This window comes from Cervus elaphus, chromosome 20 (assembly GCF_910594005.1).
Source record: "Cervus elaphus chromosome 20, mCerEla1.1, whole genome shotgun sequence".
NCBI classification, from domain to species: domain Eukaryota; kingdom Metazoa; phylum Chordata; class Mammalia; order Artiodactyla; family Cervidae; genus Cervus; species Cervus elaphus.
Genome location: NC_057834.1, coordinates 68,912,033 through 68,935,889, shown reverse-complemented (window position 1 = coordinate 68,935,889; position 23,857 = coordinate 68,912,033). Strand labels below are relative to the sequence as shown.

General features: G+C 37.2%; 1 protein-coding gene across 2 annotated transcripts in view; it reads right to left on the bottom strand.

The window, feature by feature from the left end:
- Positions 1 to 23,857, bottom strand: part of DPYD (dihydropyrimidine dehydrogenase) — an 880,709-nt gene that overhangs the window by 436,850 nt on the left and 420,002 nt on the right. For both annotated transcript variants that reach the window (XM_043876118.1, XM_043876119.1), the window contains exon 13: positions 939 to 1,154. In XM_043876118.1, the coding sequence (XP_043732053.1) occupies positions 939 to 1,154 (216 nt within the window). The remainder of the gene's footprint in view (positions 1 to 938; positions 1,155 to 23,857) is intronic.

Genomic DNA, 23,857 nt, shown 5'->3' with positions numbered 1-23,857 from the left:
TCATCTAAAATTTTATCAATAAAAGATCTAAAAATGTTAAATTTTGCTGATCTTTTCTAATTCAAAGCCATATGAGGATGCAACCCTCTATTGCATAAATTATTCTACTTTTAAAATGTTCACTTATATACTTTCTGTATTTTAAAGACTCAATCTTAACTTTAATATGTAGTTAATTTTCTACTAAGTATGCCCACTTGCTACGTGAGTACACAGTCATAATGTCAAATTAAACTCAGGTCAATGCATTTGGGGAAACATTTCTGTATTTAAAAATTCAAGAAAAATCTTATTCCAGGCACCAGTTAAGTTACACTGAGTGTTCATTTTCACATGAACTGGTGTCCAGGATTATGCGCAAATCAAATTCATTGTCTAACTTTGAGTCGAGGCACATGTTCTCATTCACACACATCCAGAAATCACAAAACAATTAATAATGCCAAAATAAGAGTTAGTGAGCTTGCAATTATTAAATGAAATAGACATTTTGTAGTATTTACATTTTTGATACTTAGACAAAACACAGTGATTCCCTGGTGATTCAGGATAAAGAGTCTGCCTGCAATGCAGGAGACTGGGGTTTGATCCCTGGGTCAGGAAGATCCCTTAGAGAAGGGAATGGCTACCCACTCCAGCATCTTGCCTGGAGAATTCCATAGGACAAAGGAGCCTGGCAGGCTACAGTCCATGCGTCCCAAAGAATCAGGCATGACTGAGTGACTAACACACACACAGACAAATGAGAAATAGAAATCGATCCCATTCCCCATCTTGGGATAGAAGAAATGTAATGAAATTAGTTCATTTGTAATAATCAGTCTTATCCAATAGTTTAATAACTGTTATAGCTTGGTGAACCTTTGCATTATAATATTTATGCCCTAATTAAAATAAATGATAGATATTTAAACACAACTTCAAAAATAATTTCTTACCTTATCAAGAGAGAAAGTTTTGGTCAGAGCAAAGGCCCATCCAGCTTCAAAAGCTCTTCGAATCATTGATGAACTGGTAGTTGGAGTTGCACTGGCAAGACCAAAAGGATTTGTAAACCTCAATCCAGCCATTTCCACACTAATGTCCACCAGATCAATGGGAGTATAAAAGAGGGGGAGTTCGGGCTTAGCAGAAACTGAAGCTCCATATTGTGACTGTAAAAAAAGACAAATAGCCAATAATTATTCTTGAATCACATCTGATTTCTCCATATATAGTCTTTTACAAAAATCACTTCAGCACAGCATTAATATTAATATAGATTACATTGGTCTGTTTGGAATGATTAAGACTGGCCAATAAAGTCAGTTAGCAGAGTAAAATTCATATATCATATTTTTCGTATTTCAAAAGCAGTACAGAGAATACTAACAGAAATAATATCAATTAAATAAACAAAAAACTATACTTAAAACATACTGAGATTCAAACACAAAAAAGAATAATTTCAAAATTTATCTCCCTGAACCTATTAACCTAGCCTTTTTGTACTTAATTTGTAGAAGTATCTTTAGTGCTCAGCGATACATTTAAAAAAAAAAAGAAAAACAGCAAGTTAGGAGACCTAAGTTCAATTTTCAGTAACTTCATTCTATTTATGAGAATTTAGGAAAGCCACCTAACACATCCTTGCTTTTTCTCCCTTACCATTTTCAGTACAGCAGCACAAATTCTGGCTGCCTAATTTCCTACCTCCTAGGGATATTGGAAAATGCAGGAAATCATAAGCCATAGGGAGACATCTAATTTGGAAAGTAGATAATGTACTCATGTGTACGGGGAGACTTTCTTCAGCAAAAACAGGTACCAAACAGTTAATGTCAAAATCGCCTATTGGCTCTCAAACTGTAACATTCTATTTCTTAAATGGATACAGTATAAGGCTACCTTGAATTATTGGAAAAAATCAATCAAAAAATCCTTTACAAAGTGCATGGCCCACTGCAACATAGTAGGTGCTTGCCAAATGCTGTCTCTCTGATTGCAGAGATTATTAAAGCTTTCATCGAGTTCTTTATAAAATGTGTCTGTTTCTCTCCTTCTCTCCCTCCCTTCCTCTCTTTCTCTCTGTTTATCTTTGAAAGACAAATAATACTGGCAAATATAAAGAAGATGAATTTTCTTAGCCAAAGCAGTTACTGAATGGACCAGTCTAGTTAATTCTAAAGTAAGAACTCTTTTCTCTTGTGAATAATCACTCAAAAGTTGTTTGAGCAGAACTTTAATTTTACAGGAGTGTGTCTTGTGTAGATAAAGATTGCCATGACTTGCATAAAAATTATTTCTGGACCTCCACCATTTATAATGCAAAGTAAAGTTCACTTAATATGTAAAAAGGCATCAAACTTGTCAACTGAAAGACTAATGTGTCTCTGGTGCTTGCAAAGTGGTGCCTGATGGCATCTACGCTTCGGCTGTGGCACGCATCTTCTGCCAAGAATGTTCGGGGTTTCAAGGCACATTTCTGAATATTGTGCACTTCTATATTGTGCGGATAATTCTTCCAGTTCTCACAGGGGTTGCAATATTATTAAAAGGATTATTAACAAAAGCAAAAGTTATAATGTATAAAATAAAAAAATACAGGATAATCTGAGACGTGTTAATTTGAGGCATGTGTGTCTGTGTGAGTGTGTGCAGGAGTAGGTGAGGAAATAAACACCTTCCATGAGATTTTCTCAGCTCTGTGCCTGCGTGTTCAGTCGCTTCAGTTGTATCCAACTCTTTGCGACTCTGTGGACTGTAGCCCACCAAGCTCCTCTGTCCATGGGATTCTCCAGGCAAGAACACTGGAGTGCTTTGCCATTTCCTTCTCCAGGGACTCTTTCCAACCCGGGAACTGAACTCACATCTCCTGCGTCTCGTGCATTGCAGGCAGATTCTTTACCCACTGAGCCACCTGGGAAACCCTTTCTTAGCTCTAAATAATAATTCAAACTGAATCAAGGAAGTTCGGATCAGATGAAGGAAGAATTTCCTGACACCACAGTTTGGTTAACACCAGAGAAATTTACAAAAAAAAAATTTCCTTCCATGTCTGAGGAACCTAGAAACTTTGGGAAACCTTTCATCTGATGACAATGATAGAAATACTTACAGTTCCATGTTCGCTGAAGTGATACAGTCTCTCATCTTTTTGTGGCTTTATACTGAAGTAACTAACCTCTTAAATCTCACAGGTGAATTTTAGTTTGTCAACAATTAGAGTTATACAGTTTTGGGCAATAGACCAAGGAAGTAGACATATATGTGTAGTTCAACTTGCATTTCTTAATTGATGTACTTTTAAATACACAAAGCATTGCATTTAAATTCTTAAAAATGTCACTACCTCAATATTTAGAAAGGACATAATGTGGGCAAACTTTGCAAGATTTTTCTTAAGTTTCAAAACAAAAATGAAAAGCAAACAAAACACGTAACAAAAAAAAATCAATATACACAAAACTTTTTCAAATGAGAGGTATAACATTTCATAAAATGTATATTTTATTTTATCGACAAAAACACTACTGATGTATATGCAGATAAGATACAACCTTTAGTTTTAAGTTGTTATTGTTAGTTTGGTCACTAAGTTGTGTCCAATTCTTCGCAACTCCATGAACTGCAGCACACCAGGCTTCTCTGTCCATCACAATCTCCCTGAGTTAGCTCAAACTCATGTCCATTGAGTCAGTGATGCCATCCAACCATCTCATCCTCTGTCATTCCCTTCTCCTCCTGCCTTCAATTTTTTGCAGCATCAGGGTCTTTTCCAAGTGTCAGCTTTTCACATCAGGTGGCCAAAATATTGGAGCTTCAGCTTCAGTATCAGTCCATCCAATGAATATTCACGTTTGATTTCTTTAGGACTGACTGGTTTGATATCCTTACTGTCCAAGGGACTCTCAAGACTCCTCTCCAACACCACAGTTCAAAAGCATCAATTCTTCAATTCTCAGCCTTCCTTATGATCCATCTCTCACATCCATACATGACTACTGGAAAAACCAGAGCTTTGACCACACAGACCTTTGTCGGAAAAGTGATGTCTCTGCTTTTTATTACACTTTCCAGGTTTGTCATTAGCTATTCTTCCAAGGAGCAAGTATCTTTTCATTTTGTGGCTGAAGTCACTGTCCACACTGATTTTGGAGGCCAGAAAAATCTGGCACTGTTTCCTCATTATCCCCACCTATTTGCCATGAAATGATAGGACCGGATGCCATGTAATAGGCAGTCCTTTTTCATGTGTACATACAGGACAATGTTTTTGTTTTGTTTTGTGACTTTTTACCACAGCGGGGTGTAACAGCACCACATTAATATATTTGTTTGACCTCATAATATATTCAAGCTTTCATTTTCCGAAATTTGGTAGCTTGTTCCCCTTTGCACTATTGCTCAGGGAATTCAAGCATCTTAAATTTCAGCCCTCAGCACAAGGTTCAGTTCATTTCAGTTCAGTTCAGTTCAGTCGCTCAGTCGTGTCCGACACTTTGTGACCCCATGAATCGCAGCACGCCAGGCCTCCCTGTCCATCACCAACTCCCGGAGTATACTCAAACCCATGTCCATTGAGTCAGTGATGCCATCCAACCATCTCATCCTCTGTTGTCCCCTTCTCCTCCTGTCTCCAATCCCTCCCAGCATCAGGGTCTTTTCCAATGAATCAACTCTTCACATGAGGTGGTCAAAGTACTAGAGTTTTAGCTTCAACATCAGTCCTTCCAATGAACACCCAGGACTGATCTCCTTTAGGATGGACTGGTTGGAACTCCTTGCAGTCCAAGGGACTCTCAAGAGTCTTCTCCAACACCATAGTTCAAAAGCATCAATTCTTCAGCACTCAGCTTTCCTCACAGTCCAACTCTCACATCCATACGTGACCGCTGGAAAAAGCACAGCCTTGACCAGACGGACCTTTGTTGGCAAAGTAATGTCTCTGCTTTTTAATACGCTATCTGGGTTGGTCATAACTTTCCTTCCAAGGAGTAAGTGTCTTTTAATTTCACAGCTGCAATCACCATCTGTAGTGATTTTGGAGCCAAAAAAATAAAGTCTGACACTATTTCCACTGTCTCCCCATCTATTTGCCATGAAGTGATGGGACCAGATGCCATGATCTTAGTTTTCTGAATGTTGAGCTTTAAGCCAACGTTTTCACTCTCCTCTTTCATTTTCATCAAGAGGCTTTTTAGTTCTTCTTCACTTTCTGCCAAAAGGGTGGTCATCTGCATATCTGAGGTTATTGATATTTCTCCTTGTAATCTTGATTCCAGCTTGTGCTTCTTCCAGCCCAGCGTTTCTCATGATGTACTCTGCATATAAGTTAAATAAGCAGAGTGACAATATACAGCCTTGACGTACTCCTTTTCCTATTTGGAACCACAAGGTTAATTCCTCCCAAATCCAAATTGCAACTTCCAAATTCAGATTTCCAAGAGACTTCAAGACATTTGGAAGTGGATGCTTTGTCGTTAATTCAAACTCAACTCCTTCAACCTGTACCTCATCATATTCCCTTCTAAAGAATATGATTCCAATATTCAATATAATATAATTTCATATAGTACTATTTTTCCAGTCATCCAGTAGTATGACTAAATAATAAATGTAAGAAACAACCTAGATGTTGAATGATGAGGCCAGTTCCCCAGTGACACTACTGTACAAAGGATGTTATACTGGCACCAGGAACAACACAAAAAAAAATAAAATATTGACATAGAACAGAGTCTATCCTATAATAAGTGAAAAACTGTGGTGAATAAAACAGACAAAGTCTCTGAAGATTACATATAGAAAAACATTAAGAAAGCTACCAACAAATCAAGTGAACACAAAATTAAAATCACAGATCATTCACCACACTATCCTTTGCCTCATACATTATCTGATGTATTCCCATTAGCTTGAAATATAATCTAACACATTCTTCACCCATCAAGCTCTTAAGTGATTCTTCAAGACTCAACTCATGCAGTCATATGCTTCCTGGGGCATTCCCTTAATAGATTCCATACACTTGTCTAATGTAGCTGACTCTTTTCTTAGATATTTTATCATTTAAAATATGGCTTCACTTCAGTAGTCATTGTACTGGGCTGTGCCTGTTGATTTTTCTCTTCAAACAGAACATATGTTCCTTGAAGGCAGTGACTGTAGCATATTCAAATTAATATCTCCATTAGAATCAAAAATATTTGCAAAATATATGTTTCTATTACATCATATTTTATATAAAATACTTATTCTTAAAGGCAACTCTGCCCTTTGTAGAGAAAAAGATAAATAAAATCACTTTTCCTCAAGGTAACCTCATTATTTACTTTCTCATTATTATTTTTAATATATAATGTTTTTCAACATTCTCACTGTCCTTTGTTAGATAGCTCATTTACCTTTTGTGCTCTGAAACAGAGGAACCAGCTAACATACTTAAAAGGGTTAAATACAGAAACTTGAATTTTAAATTTCCCTCCTCCTTTCCCTTTTCTAAGGAAGGAATCATCTAATAATCTGGACATCACTACAATCTCTCTAGTTGTTCAAAATGCACTTAAAAAAGATTAAGGACCACTGTCATAATGGATGAACTCATTCATTCATGAGTTCGGTTAAGCATTTGTGCAATGCTTATTATATGCCAGGTACTAGTATAGGCACTGGGGATTTAGCACAGAGTAAGTCCAATGAGGTGCCCACTGTCATAGAGTCTGTTTTCTATAGAGAAGTTTGGAGGGTTGATGGGAGTCAGACACCTAGAAACTAAAGGAAAACTACAGAATCAAAAAACGGTGAAGTAATAAAGAACTGAGATCAGGATGGAGGGCAAGAGTAAACCCATAGACAAAGGAGAGACTAAATGTTTGGCAGATTTTTTGACAGTAAAGATAAAAGTAACATTTCTTTTATAAAACCCACTGTCAGACATGAGACACTGAGAATGAGAGAGCTGTCTAAAGATGACTTTTTTAAGTTTGCTTTTTCCACTTCAGAATTTTTTAGGAGAAAAGATTTTAGGAGAAAAGATTTTAGTTATTTACAATTCAATCTAAAAAAAAATAACTCTCCAGAAAGCAGGAATAGAAGGAACATACCTCAACATAATAAAAGCCATTTAGAATAAACCCACAGCAAACATTATCCTCAATGGCGAAAAATTGAAAGCATTTCCTCTAAAGTCAGGAACAAGACAAGTGTGCCCGGTCTCACCACTACTATTCAACACAGTTTTGGAAGCATTAGCCATAGCAATCAGAGAAGAAAAAGAAATAAAAGGAATCCAGATAGGAAAAGAAGTAAAACTCTCACTGTTTCCAAATGACATGATCCTCTACATAGAAAACCCTAAAGACACCACCAGAAAATTACTAGTTGATGAATATAGCAAAGTTGCAGGATATAAAATTAATACACAGAAATCCTTTGCATTCCTATACAGTAACAATGAGAAAACAGAAAGAGAAATTAAGGAAACAATCCCATTCACCATTGTGATGAACAGAATAAAATACTTAGGAATAAATCTACTTAAAGAAACAAAAGACCTATATATAGAAAACTATAAAACACTGATGAAAGAAATCAAAGATGATACAAATAGATGGAGAAATATGCCATACTCATGGATTGGAAGAATCAATATATTGAAAATGAGTATAATACCCAAAGCAATCTATAGATTCAATGCAATCCCTATCAAGCTACCAACAGTATTTTTCACAGAACTAGAAAAAATAATTTCACAATTTGTATGGAAATACAAAAAACCTTGAATAGCCAACACAATCTTGAGAAAGAAGAATGGAACTGGATGAATCAACCTGCCTGACTTCAGGCTATATACACTACAGAGCTACAGTCATCAAGTACGGCACTGGCACAAAGACAGAAATACAGATCAGTGGAACAAAATAGAAAGCCCAGAAATGAATCCACACACCTATGGACACTTTATCTTTGACAAAGGAGGAAAAAATATACAATGGAGGAAAGACAATCTCTTTAACAAGTGGTCCTGGGAAAACAGGTCAATCACCTGTAAAAAAATGAAACTAGAACACTTGCTAACACCATACACAAAAATGACATCAAAATGGGTTAAAGATCCAACTATATGACCAGAAACTATAAAACTCCCAGAGAAAATAGGAAGAACACTCACTGACATAAATCATAGCAAGATCCTCTATAACCCACCTCACAGAGTAATAGAAATAAAAGCAAAAATAAACAAATGGGACATAATTAAACTTAAAAGCTTTTGCACAACAAAGGAAATTATAAGCAAGGTGAAAAGACAGCCTTCTGAATGGGATAAAATAATAGCAAATGAAACAACTGACAAAGAATTAAATCTCCAAAACATACAGGCAGCTCATGCAGCTCAATACCAGAAAAATAAACGACCCAATCAAAAAATGGGCCAAAGGACTAAACAGATATTTCTCCAAAGAAGACATATAGATGGGTAACAAACACATGAAAAGATGCTCAACATGACTCATTATCAGAGAAATGCAAATCAAACCACAATGAGGTACCATCTCGCACTGGTCAGAATGGCTGCCATCAAAAAGTCTACAAACAACAAATGCTGGAGAGGGTGTGGAGAAAAGGGAACCCTCTTACACTGTTGGTGGGAATGCAAACTAGTAACAGCCACTAGGGAGAACAGTGTGAAGATTCCTTATTAAACTGGGAATAGAACTGCCATACAACCCAGCAATCCCACTGCTGGGCATACACACCAAGGAAACCAGAATTGAGACACATTTACCCCAATGTTCATCACAGCACTGTTTACAACAGCTAGGATGTGGAAGCAACATAGATGTCCAATAGCAGTCAAATGGATAAGAAAGCTGTGGTACATATACACAGTGGAATATTACTCAGCTATTAAAAAGAACACATTTGAATCAGTTCTAATGAGGTGGATGAAACTGAAGCCTATTATACAGAGTGAAGTAAATCAGAAAGAAAAACACCAATACAGTATATTAACACATATGTATGGAATTTAGAAAAATGTTAACACCAACCCTATGTGTGGGACAGCAAAAGAGACACAGATATAAAGAACAGACTTTTGGACTCTGTGGGAGAAGGCTAGGGTAGGATGATTTGGTAGAATAGCATTGAAACATGCGTATTACCATATGTGAAATAGATGGCCAGTCCAAGTTCGATGCATGAAACAAGGCACTCAAAGCTGGAGCACTGGGATAAACCAGATCGATGGGATGTGGAGGAAGGTGGGAGGGGGGTTGGGGATGGAGGGACACATGTACATCCATGGCTGATTCATGTCAATGTATGGCAAAAACCACCACAATATTGTAATGTAATTAGCCTCCAACTAAAATAAACTAATAAAGAAAAAAAATAACTCCATGACAAGCATAGATCATGAGATATCCCAAATTTATAAAGGTTATACTTAAATTTTCTCATTTCATTTCCATCTACAAAATGCTCCAAGGAGCTTCAGTGCTTGCAGAATACAGAATACAGCATAATCTCTTTATTATTATATAACCTCAGTTGTGATCTGGGTTTTCCCCCTTCTCTACTTGTTCTAATCACATGTTTCAGGGTTTCTAATCTCACCTACTACCATTCCCTCACATCTGATACTTCAGTTTATTGAACCACATATAATCTCATAAAAACCAATATCACTAATGCATCTATGCATTATGATTTTTTATTTTTCCTACAATGTTCTTTCCTGCCTAGTTTTCATGCTCTGAAAATTCCAACTAATCTAAGAGTCAGTCTTATCTCCACCAGGACATTTCTGCAGCTATCCACAAGCACAGTCGTTCCTGAATCATACTCTGTTTCTTGGTTGCTTACATGTATTGTGTCCCATCTAACTTACTTTCAGCACCTAGCATAAGACTTAGCAAAAAATGCTTAAAATATTTGTTGAATGCATCATACTAGTGACCTTCATACTAGTACTTACCTTCCTTTTTACATTAGTTTCCATAAGATGATAATGATCAGTTTACATGAAATAATCATTAGCTATATTTCAGATATTTAAAAAATGTCCAATATTCTATTATTCTAATGTAGAGTATATGTATGGATGTGAGAGTTGGACCATAGAATTGATGCACCCAAGAACTGATGTTTCAAATTGCGGTGATGGAGAAGGCTCTTGACAGTCCCTTGGACTGCAAGGAGATTAAATCAGTCAATACTAAAGGAAATCAACCCTGAATATTCACTGGAAGGACTGATGCTGAAGCTGAAGCCTCAATACTTTGGCCACCTCATGGAAAGAACTGACTCATTAGAAAAGACCCTGATGCTGGGAAAGATTGAAGGCAGGAGGAGAAGGGGATAACAGAAGACAAGACGGTTGGATGGCATCACCGACTCAAACTCATGAGTTTGTTCAAACTCATGTCCATCACTTGGTGATGTCATCCATCGATCGAAGGGGGAGACAGATGGATGGCATCACTGAGAGTGATGGACGTGAGTTTGAACAAACTCCAGCAGACACTGAAACTCAGGGAAGCCTGGTGTGCTGCAGTTCATGAGGTCACAAAGAGTTGGATATGGCTTAGCAACTGAATTACAAGAGCAACATTCAACTCTTACTTCTGGAAGACTATAGAATTTAACAAAGGCATTCAAAAGAGCTATCTAGTAGAAATGATAAATAACTTTCTGGGCAATGTAAATACAGGTATTCTTTAATTCAGTCACAATAACTGACATAAAAATTGACCTCACAATTTTGCCAGGATCCAGTTTAAAATAAGGCTTTGCTGGTAGCCCAACTGGTTAAAAATCCACCTGCAATGCAGGAGATGCTGGTTTGATTCCTGCGTTGGGAAATTCCCCTGGAGAGGGCCAGGCTTCTGACTCCAGTATCCTTGGGATTCCCTGGTGGCTCACACAGTAAAGAGTCTACGTGCAGTGAGGGAGACCTGGGTTTGATCCCCGGGTTGGGAAGATCCCCTGGAGAGGCGAACAGCTTCCCACCCCAGGATTTTGCTCTGGAGAATTCCATGGACAGAGGAGCCTGGCAGGCTACAGTCCATAGCGGGTTACATTTCTGCCCGCCATGGTTTTGAACTTTCAGATTCAAATGGACTCCTTTGGTTCCAAGTAATAACTAGGTTCAGAAGGTTATTATGATGGAATAGAAGTATCTCATGTAACTCAGAGGGAATGAAGCATGGTGTCCATGAAAGGCTGGGACTCCACTTGGAAAGCCATATGATTTATCTCTTCCTTTCTCCTCTTCTCTGTTTATCTAGAATAATTCTGTCTGCAAATTGACTTCCTTTGCTTCCTCATCCAGAATGGTTGATATTTTATAGGTCTAGCCCAGACATTTTAAAATCTACATGTTAAAATTTTGGAGAGGTTTTTGCTTTTTTAAAAAAATTCCTACGTCTTGGCAAGAGAGACTCCATCCCAATTACATCAGAATCACTCTGAGTAGGACTCAAATACTGTAATTTTTAAAAATCTCTCCAAGAGATTGCACTGTGAACCCAAACCGGAAAATCATTTCTTTAGCCATATTAATGCGTCTCCTAATTCTTATTCTCAAGTGAAACACTCAAATTTAGCCACCATCATCTAAAATACCTGCATTATTCAAATAAACTGGGCACATACTCTTAAAAAGTGTTCATATGGGGAGATTTATCTGCTTAAAAGGCATCAGTTCTGACAACCATCAATACATTTTCAAAATATTCAGGCCCACTGTAAAAATAGGTCACTTACTTTATAATCAAAATGAACAAGATACTTGAATGAATAAGCAAATAATACTTATTAGGAAACTGACCTAAAAATTATTCATGATGGCTTGATTAAACACACACATATAGCATATGTACACATGCATTAAAAACTATTATCAAATGTGAAAAGTACATATCATTCAGATATTAATGAGATAATCAATCACAATGCTTTTCATTTGAGAATAGAAATAAAAACAAGTACAATCCTGTAATACAATGACCAATGATTTTATTATTATATTATTACTCTTTATCACTAGTATTCTATTAACATGGCTGGGTCATGCATTCATAGACAGAAAATATGCATACAAATATGCAAAGAAATATGCAAAGTTATGTCTTTGGGAGGAAATTAAATTACATAATAATTATGTACCCCAATTGCATTTTCCCCTAATTTTCCTTAATAGAATGATTTTTCAAAAAATACTGTTAAAAGCAAGACTATTGCTAGTGTTAGGTTGGACTAAAGAAGAGATAATAACTATTACTATGTTTCTTGCAATTTAAAATCATCAAACAGCTTTCACTCACTCATTTCACTTATATTTCATTATATCTACATTGCTCCCTATCCTGTGGTACAACTGCTCTTGAAGTATCCATTCTGAGATTATTTTAAGGCAAATAAAAATAACACTGTGTAGCTACTTATAGCTAGATTAGTTCATAGGTTGGATTAATGCATTAATTAACTCTAGCTCAGTTACTTTGCTCTTTGAAGAAATATCTGAGGGGAGAAAAAAAACTTGCAAAGCAGAAATTATCTGGATTAGCTGCTTCCATGATGGAAAGGCCTAGGTACAGGATTATAATTATAACATAAAATCAGAGTTCATTTCTCCATTTTGAGAAATTTTTATTTGTAATGAAAATTTTAGACAGATATGAGACTATGAAAAAGTTTTGAGGGGAGGACAAGATGGCAGAGGAGTAGGTGGACATGGAGTATATCTCTCTCCATGGATACATCAGGAATACACCTTCACACAGAAGTGCATGCAAGAACACCAACACCAAGAGCGGACAGGGTACCTGACCAGAGGAAAAGAATACATAGAATGATGCTAAACCCCATATGATGAAGGAACTAGTGAGAAAAACAGGAGTGTTAGTAGGGCTGGACATGGCCTCAGCAGGTGTGGGAGCTGAAGCACGGGTCTGATCCTCACATCAGGGTGATTGTCTGAGTCAGAGGAGAAACATTTAAGGGGGAGAGTGAAACAGCTGATCTGCGGCAGCCTAAATGGAATGAGAATCAGACCGTCCTTGCCGCAGCCATACATACCCTGGAGAGGGAAGCAGGTCTCCTGGAAGATGCAGCGGCTGACAGCTGGAGTTTAGGGACTGTGGAGCAATCCCATGGTGAAGGCTGATGCTGACTAAGGAGAGACGGATCAAGGGGATGTGAGGGAGGAGATTCTGGTGGGAAATGCCTGTGGAGGAAAGCCGGGCAGCCATGGAAGCAAGGGGATACTGCTGAGTCATACGTAGGGAGGATAGCCTCTCTCAGCCCCCACACACCAGCATTGGCAGCTGAACAATAGACAGGCTGGCCATCAAACTCCTGATGCACTGAACCACAGAGTAGGACCCCAGCCAGGTAGCCGCTTTAAGTGCCTGATACACAGATCTACAGAGTAGCACCCCACCCAGGGTGCTACTTTAAGTGCCCAACACATGGATCTACAGAGTAGGACCCCAGCCAGGGGGGCCCCTTTATGTGCCGGATGCACCGAACAACAGAGGACCCCAGGCAAGGGAGCCCTCTAGGTGCCTAAACAGGAGGAGCTATAGAGAAAGACTGGCCAAAGAGGCCTTCTGATCGCCAGCTACAAGAGGCTCAATAAAAGACTCTGATAGGGCCATAACTCCTGCCACAGAGGCAGTTTGTGTCCCTGAACACTTGTCCCTGCAAGCCAAGCAACTGCACCACCTTCATATTCAACTCTCACTGGGGTAGAGCTGCCACAGGTTAAAAAATATATATATTGTGTTTATGCATACAGGGACACTTTGGTCCTGATAAACTCTTTGTGACCCTGTAGACTGTGGCCTGCCAGGCTTCTCTGTCAGGGAGGGAGTCCTCCAGGCAAGAATACTGGAGTGTATTGGCCAATACTGGTTGCCATACCTTTCAAGAGCACTATATTTCCTGCTGTCCTAGCCTCCAACCCCCCTTGAGTACCTGGTGCTGCCAGAACCCCTGTAACCCAAGCAGTTGCACCACCTGGTCCTCTTAGGGGCAAACCCAAGTCCTCCAGGGCAGCCCCAGGAGCAAACCCCAGTGGACAACCTACATGCAGAGGTGGAAATAAAACCACAATTGAAACCCAGGGGCAATGTGGCTAAGGAAGAAGACCCAAACCTTTCCACCAGCTATACAAGCTTCAGATTAAATCCACATGATCAACTAGCCAGACTCTGTGTCTATGGAATATATAAAACATCATGGAGAGCTCCTACAAAAGAAGATGCAGTAGTTCTGATAGCTGTGGACACTGGAGGCAAGAACACACAGGAGTAGGACCACATTAGAATCTGAGCAGCCCCCACAGGAGGTCCAGAGATCAGCACAGTGTTGGAGGGCATCCTAGGGAGGTGAGGTGGACTGTGACTCCCAGCGAGGCAAAGGACTCTGACAGCAGTGACTCAAAAAAAACATTTATTATTCTTATGTGATTTGCTCTGTAGATTCTCTTGGATTTTTTTGTTTTCTTTTCTTTTCTTTATGCTGTTTTAGTTGTTGATTTTATTGGCACTATGAAATCTAATTAAGCTTGTGAACTTTTTTTCTTTTGCTCAGTCACATTTTTTTATTGTTGTTATAAACCTCTGCCTCTACATTGGGCTTTTGCAGTTCCATGAAATTTCCCTGTTTTTTTTCTTTCTCTTTTTTTTATTTTAATTTTTTAAACCTATTATTATTTTTTCTACATTTATTCTTTTTTTTTTTTTGCTTTTCCTACTGTTCTTTGCCCCTTGCAGATAATCTTTATGCATATAAATCTTCTTTATCTACCTTTATCTATCTCTGTTTAACTTTGCATATCAACAAACAGTAAAGCTCTCGCTGTTTGCAGATGACATGATACTGTACATAGAAAACCCTAAAGATAGTATCAAAAAATTACTAATCAGTGAATTTAGAAAAGTTGCAGGATACAAAATCAATACACAGAAATCACTTGCATTTATATATACTAACAATCAAAAATCAGAAAGAGAAATTAAGGGTCAATCTTATTCACCATTGCAACAAAAAGAATTAAATATCTAGGAATAAACTTACTTAAAGAGATTAAAGAACTATACACAGAAAATTATAAGACACTGATGAAATAAATCAAAGACAACATAAACAGATGGAGAGATATTCCATGTTCCTAGGTAGGAAGAATCAATATTGTGAAAATGACTATACTACCAAACACAATCTACAGATTCAATGCAATCCCTATCAAATTACCAATGGCATTTTTCATAGAACTAGCACAAAAAATTTCACAATTCATATGGAAACACAAGAGACCCCGAATAGCCAAAGCAGTCTTGAGAAGGAAGAATGGAGCCAGAGGAATCAACCTTCCTGACTTCAGATTATACTACAAAGCCACAGTCATCAAGACAGTATAGTACTGACATAAAAACAGAAATATAGACCAATGGAACAAGATAGAAAGCCCAGAAATAAACCCATGCACCTATGGGTACCTTATTTTTGACAAAGGAGGCAAGAATATACAGTGGGGCAAAGACAGCCTTTTCGATAAATGGTTCTGGGAAAACTAGACAGCTACTTGTAAAAGAATGAAATTAGAACAGTTCCTAAGACCATACATAAAGAGAAACTCAAAATGGATTAAAGACCTAAATGTAAGACCAGAAACTATAAAACTCTTAGAGGAAAACATAGGCAGAACACTCAATGACATAAATCAAAGCAAGATCCTCTATGACCCTCCTCCTAGAGTAAAGGAAATAAAAACAAGTAAACAGGCGGGACCTGATTAAACTTAAAAGCTTTTGCACAGCAAAGAAAACTATAAGCAAGGTGAAAAGACAACCCTCAGAATGGGAGAAAATAGTAGTAAATGAAACAACTGACAAAGGATTAATTTCCAAAATATACAAGCAGCTCATACAACTCAATGCCAGAAAAAGAAACAACTCAATCAAAAGTGGGGAAAAGACCTAAACAGACATTTCTCCAAAGAAGACATACAGATAGCTAACAAATACATGAAAAGATGCTCAAAATCACTCATTATTACAGAAATGCAAATCAAAACTATAATGAGGTATCACATCATAACTGTGAATGGCCATCATCAAAAAGTCTACAAACAATAAATGCTGGAGAAGGTGTGGAGAAAGGAAACCCTCTTGCACCGTTGGTGGGAATGTAAATTGATACAGCTACTATGGAAGATAGTATGGAGTGGAGATTCCTTTCAAAACTAGGAATAAAACCCCCATATGCCCCATCAATCTACTTCTAGGCATATACCCTGAATATATAAAAATTGAAAAGACACATGTATCCCATTGTTCATTGCAGCACTATTTACAATAGCTAGAACATGGAAGCAACCTAGAGATCCACTGACACATGAATGGATGAAGAAGTTGTGGTATATATACACAATGGAATATTACTCAGCCACAAAAAGGAATGGATTTGAGTCAGTTCTGATGAGATGAATGAACCTAGAATCTATTATACAGAGTATAGTGAGTCAGAAAGAGAGAGATAAATATTGCATTCTAAAACATATATACAGAATCTAGAATAATGGTACTGAAGAATCTATTTACAGGGCAGCAATGGAGAAACACGGAGAAGGCAATGGCACCCCACTCCAGTACTCTTGCCTGGAAAATCCCATGGAGGGAGGGGCTTGGTAGGCTGCAGTCCATGGGGACGCTAAGAGTCAGACATGACTGAGCAACTTCACTTTCACTTTTCACCTTGCTAGTTTATGGTTCTCTCAGTGGAAGGTATGTGGCTCCCACTACAAAACTGATAAACAACAATGCCATATGTATACCACTACACATATTCAGTATGTATTTGAACTATATTCAGTATCTTGTAAAAAATTACCATGGAAAAGAATTTTTGAAAAGAATATATATATATACACACACACACACACATATAAAAACTAAATCACTTTGTTATACAACAGAAACTAATACTATAAATCAACTATACCTCAATAAAATTAATTTTAAAATTAATTAGTTTTTAAAAAAGGATGCGGTATGTAGAACCTCTACTTCATACAACCATAGAGTTGGTTAAAATAATAAAATAGTACTTTAAGAAAGGGCTTCTAAGGTACTGAAGGATCCCCTGCCCCCCCGCCCTCCACAAATAATAACTAACATGTTGACAAATTTTCAAAAATGTCAGTCAAGAAGGTAACAATCGCCATATTCACAGGCCCGGGGCAAAGGTGTCAACACTGCTGACAAGATGTCAATGACTAGTATAAGAAAAGCCTGGTGACCAGCGCAGGGTGGTGCCTGACAGCAAATCCATGTAGCACAAAGGAGTCAGTATGATCAAGGCGAGAGGGATGAAGGCAAATAAAAGAAGTTGACATTTAAGAAAGGTAGCAGCAGCAATGTTAAATATTAAGACTTGGAATAAAAAGCTCAATATTGTAAGTCAACAACCTACCAGGCTTTTGTGTTAACCTATTAACTCTTCTATTTCTGAGAGAAGACTATGATATAAGTTAAGGTGGGGGTAGGATGCAGGGAGAAAACCAGTATGGTTTCTCAGAGGTCACTTTGCCATCTTTAGCAGGTCAGTTAGGCCGCTGTGAAACTCATCTGTCTCGTCTTTAAACCAGTAATTGTGAAGCATGGTTGTGGGAATCAAAAGAGAAAAATTATAGTACCCTTCGGTTTCCACATTAACTGTACCCCACCACCTGTTTTAACAGCTGAAAGTAATATTTATCACCAGTGATCTGAGTGAATTTGTAAAAATCTATTTCCTAAACTTTATGTACCCTGTAATCCTCAGCATATTCAATTTTTCAACCACAGTTATCAAGTGCCTACCACATGGTCGGCAGTTGTTTGCCAACCACCTACTATGAGATAAGAGGTTTTCTAGGCATTAAGGAATCATAGAGAACAAACTGACAAAAACACACTGAAGACTACATTCCCATGGGCTATTTGTTCGTTTGTTTTTGCAGATCTTATTGCTATTTTTATCTCTTTGATTTTTAAAGTATTTATTGTAAAACGCTTTCAGAAGATAGCTCTATGACTCAATTGTCCTATTACTTGAATTTACTCTTTCAAAGTCTGTTCCTCACTTCCTGTCCTGCGTGTTAAGGGGCTGAATCAAATGACACCTATATCCCTCTCAACCAACTTCAGCATTCAGTTCAGTTCATTCGCTCAGTCGTGTCCAACTCCTTGTGACCCCGTGGACTGCAGCATGCCAGGCTTCCCTGTCCATCATCAACTCCCGGAGTCCACTCAAACTCATGTCCATTGAGTCGGTGATACCATCCAGCCATCTCATCTTCTGTCATCCCCTTCTCCTCCTGCCTTCAATCTTTCCCAGCATCAGGGTAATTTTAAATGAGTTAGTTCTTCACATTAGGTAGCAAAAATATTGGAGTTTCAGTTTCATCATCAGTGTTTCCAGTGAATGTTCAGGACTGATTTCCTTTAGGAATGATTGTTTGGATCTCCTTGCAGTCCAGAGGACTCTCAAGGGTCTTCTCCAACACCACAGTTCAAAAGCATCAATTCTTCAGTGCTCAGTTTTCTTTATAGTTCAACTCTCACATCCATACATGACTACTGGAAACACCATTGTTTTGATTAGATGGACCTTTGTTGGTAAAGTAATGTCTCTGCTTTTTAATATGCTGTCTAGTTTGGTCATAACTTTTCTTCCAAGAAGCAAGCATCTTTTAATTTCATGGCTGCAGTCACCATCTGTAGTGATTTTAGAGCCCCCAAAAATAAAGTCAGCACTGTTTCCAGTGTTTCCCCATCTATTTGTCATGAAGTGATGGCACCTGATGCCATGATCTTAGTTTTCTGAATGTTGAGCTTTAAGCCAACTTTTTCACTCTCCTCTTTCACTTTCATCAGGTGGTTCTTTACTTCTTCTTTGCTTTCTGCCATAAGGATAGTGTCATCTGCATATCTGAGGTGATTGATATTTCTCCTGGCAATCTTGATTCAAGCTTGTTCTTCCTCCAGCCCAGCGTTTCTCATGATGTACTCTGCATGTAAGTTAAATAAGCAGGGTGACAATATACAGCCTTGAAGGACTCCTTTTCCTATTTGGAACCAGTCTGTTGTTCCATGTCCAGTTCTAACTGTTGCTTCCTGACCTACATACAGATTTCTCAGGAGGCAGGTCAGGTGGTCTGGTATTCCATTTCTTGAAGAATTTTCCACAGTTTGTTGTGATCCACACAGTCAAAGGCTTTGGCATAGTCAATAAAGCAGAAGTAGTTGTTTTTCTGGAACTCTCTTGCTTTTTCCATGATCCAACAGATGTTGGCAATTTGATCTCTGGTTCCTCTGCCTTTTCTAAATCCAGCTTGAACATCTGGAATTTCACAGTTCATGTACTGTTGAAGCCTGGCTTGGAGAATTTTGAGCGTTACTTTACTAGTATGTGAGATGAGAGCACAGGTTTTCTAATTTGTAAAATGGGGGAAACTGTTTACTCCAGAGGTAATTTTTGACTATAACATTAATGCTAAGCCCTTAAAAAGGTATTCAGTAAGTTAGATTATTTGGAACATGTATTATTTGGGTTTCCAAACCATAAAGAATCTAATTTTGTCCTTTTTATGGATGAAAATAGTAAGGCCAAGATAACACATTGGAGACTTTATTAAATCAGGAATTTCACGTCCATAAATATTAACACACTGGGCTGCCTCAAAGCCATTAATGAGATAATCAAAAGGCAACATGACATTCCCAAAGGTCTGAAGGCAGAATTCATGAGTAATTAAGTCAGAGCTTGAACCCAGGTATCCTGACTTTTAGCCTTCTATTACATCAACTGAACTACATCGCTTTATCCAGATTTTTTCTTAATTTTCATTTTATATAGGAGTACAGTTGATTAACAATATTGTGTTAGTTTCAGGTGTGTAGCAAGCTGATTCAGTTTTACATATCCATGTATCTATTCTTTTTCAAATTCTTTTCCCTTTAGGTTGTTACAGAATATTGAAAAGAGTTCCCTGTGCTATACCGTAGGTCTCTGTTGGTTTTCTATTTTGTTTTAAATATAGTAGTGTGCACATGTCAATCCCAAACTCTGATCCTTTACAACTTGTATAAGATTCGACTTTAATAAATCATTGAGTGCAGAGAACAAAATTCTAGGTTAAAAATTTCAATTGAGTTTTTTGCAGGTGAATTTTTCCCAGGAAGCTAAAGATTTTTTAGGGCTCTGTTCTACTGTGATTCTGTCCTTAGCACCATACAGCACCAGGCATCCAGGTGTTAGAGATTTGGTCCAGAATTCTTAACACCTATATAGTGCATTTGACCAAGTGACACTGAAGAGGCTAAGTTCTTTTATACAACAGAAGCATACACTGAGATCAGGTTCTATGTGGCATGGATCAGATTTTTCAGAGTTATTTTTCTACCCCTTCTAGAGTTAAGCTGCCTGAAGTAGCAATCTACTGCTAGATTGGTAAGGAAATATTGTGCCTTTATGGAGACAATTTCATTTTAAATTACTTTTCAGGTCAAGTGCTGCCATTTAATAAGGCTTGGAACCTTATACAAAGTCAATAAAAGGCATTAAAATTACTTATTAGTCATGGCATTTTCTTCTATCACCAACTGCATAGTTTTGTTTTGATAGCTCCATTAGATATAGATTCATTCCTCATTTTTTTCTTTGATATACTTTTACAACATATAGATGATATAAAAAATAAATCCCTCTTCATACACAAAATCTATACATTATTACAATTGAATTTGTAATAAAAAAGTATTATCTCTGATAATTAATAATTACTTTAAATATTAGCTAGGGAATACACCAAAAATTAACATGAATATACCACCAAAAGGTGTCATTTTTCAATGACAGCAAGCCAATTTAACATTTCTACTTCCCACTGAAAGGGATAAAAATGAGATCACAAGCACTTCTGATTCTTGTTCAGTCTAAAGGCCCAGTCTCCCAATGAAAAACTGAGCTGAAGTCATCACAATACTGTGATCCTGACCAAGTGGAAAAACTTGGCATGGAAACAGCATTTAGCCATGACACACTTCAATATTATTTTTCGGAGGCTATCACTATCTCAAACTAAATCCATTATGATTTAAAACTGTCTTTTTATTGATATTCATTGTTTTCCAACCTGACAGTGGCCAATGATTTATATCAATTTTCTCTTAACACAGAAATTAAAGAGTTTGAAAAATATCTTAAACTAAAGAATGCTTTTCCAATAGGGCTCAAGATTTTAATACACTGTCACTTGTAAAGCCTTACTTCCTCTCAATTGGAGAGGGTTTCAAGAAGCCAGCTCCCTTGATAAGATCGTTTTTATCTGAAGCAGTGGAAGATTAAAAAAATTAGTATGACATATTGATGATGCTTTTTTATAAGACATTTTTATTCTCTAAGTAGAAAGAACACTGCAGTTGGCTGTCAATCATTAAACCACAAACGAAGTCCTTTGCCTGGCTAGGAGATTTGCAACTATACCAATGCTGGTAAACTAACCACCAAATTATAGCCCTTTTTCCTGCCTCACCCAGATTTCACAGGGGCTGCACACCCAAATAAATGCCTCTTGGCTACCCATTCATCTAACAGCTGGAAAGATGACACTTGACATTTGGAAACTTTCCTGTGAAGATTGCTGCAAGGCTTTCCCATTAGCTTCCTGGTGAGACTGTAAGGTCGAATAAGCTGCCTCAAAACCTGCAAAGGGTAACGGAAATACTCTAATATTAAGCCTGTGCAATTTAAATTTCTAATTCTCAAATCATAGTTCTCAGATATTGTAGAAACGACTGGTATATTTCAGGGAAAAATAATTTCTTTGAAGATGTGGAATTAAAGTGATATTTTAAGCAATGATGATGGTAAGTCCCTTTTATTTAAAGTTGGCACTGAAGGTCTTCTAAGCAACAGAGACTTGGACACAGATAAGTTCTTCCAAGTTTGTTTTCTAAAATCCCAGACTGTCATATTTTTGGCAACCTTTTATTTTGGTCCAGAGTAGAAATCTTAAACATAAGGCCCCTGTTGTTACCATTCTTTAGGTTTTATTTTCACATCATAGAATAGCTATTAGCAATAGCTTTAAAATTCTAACATCTAACAATACAGGTTTGTTTCAAAAACCACTGATCTAAATATAAAATGAAACTGTAAATACTGCAGTATTAAGAAAATGCTGTGATCTTATGAATCTTTCAAGTGTAAAGACAGGATTTTTTTTTCTCTTTAGAAAGGGAACATTTAAAGAGATCCCCAAATCAAAAGTTTTAATAACCTGACTGTTCACTAAAGATATTAGAAAGACAAAATCCCTCACATAATCTCAAATCCTAAAAATGGTGAAGGTGAAAGATTTCATTTATTGATATGAATGTATATAATTCAATTAGCTTTATGACAATGATCCTTCCACATTGTGCTCAATTTTGAATTCCCCGTCTACAAAATGCCCTTACAATTTTCTACTCTTGCTTGTTAACTCAGTATTTCCCATGTGAAAGATTGACAAGACTGAATAGGCCTCTCTAAATGTTCAGTCATATGTTCAAATGCAGATAAAATTAATAATATGATGAAAGAAGAAAATGAAACATTTAAAAATATATGCAGAAAGACACTGAAGAAACAGGAGACATGAAAGATATTTGAATCTTGAACTAATCATCATCTGAGGCTGATTTAAGTTAATTTAATGATGCTGAATTTTACCCAATTAGCAACAATCCCCACTGACAGATGGGGATTCCTCAGGATGGACATCTCACGGCCCCAAATCACAAACCAACACAAACACAAACCTAGCTTTCTCAAAACATTCCATCAACAAATCCACCAAGAAGGGTCTCAGCTCACAGAGAAAATCAAATACTTAGCTATGACTGGGAAGATGTCTTTCTCTTCAAACTAAAATCACAACTACCATGTTGTATTCACTCACTCTACGGTGGGACTATGACATGACTCTCTCTCCTCTAGGTACTGAAATCACGAATTTGCTTCACATAGACTACTGAACTGCCATGAGATGGTAACGACTTTCTGTCACTCTTGACCTGAACTAGTGCCCAAGAGGTTAAAGACTCCAGCTCATTACCAAGCCCATAAGATACCTAGTTCCTTCAACAACGAGTGATTCCTTTGTGCCTCAATCAAACCAAAACAAAATACACAAAAACCTCAAGTAATAGAGAAGCAGGTCATCAATGAAAGGGGTTTATGATAGTTTTGAAGGATGTTATCAACCCATATACTATATACAACTGAGTAGAATCACATTAACTGTGGGAGAACTTCATTAAACCTTCATTCAAATATCATGTAAGTGTCATTGAAGGTGCACAACACTGTAGAAAGTTGAGCTGAAAAACACTGTGGAAAGCTAAAACTTAAAAGATATCTGTGTTGTGTGACCTTACAAGATTAGAAAAGGCATTTTACATCTAATATGATGCCAGAATATTCATGTGTGTTTTGTACATATGTTCTAAGAAAATTTTGCCAAAAGAATTCGTTTTGGAAGGGATTGACAAGTTAGAAAGAATGATATAAGAAATAATCATAAATAAAATAACATAACAGTATCAGGCATTTTAACACTAATACTTATTATAGGAATACAGCAGATCTAATTAAGGGTAAAATTTGAGAAAGAGAGAGAATAAAACATATTATTTGCAAACATGCATGTAGACAAACTCATGTATATAGAAGGAACATCAAAACTAAACTAATAATAACATTAATTTTTTGTTGTTGAGAATTGACCTCAAATGCTTATTGCCAATAAACAATATCCTGTAACTATTCAACTTCA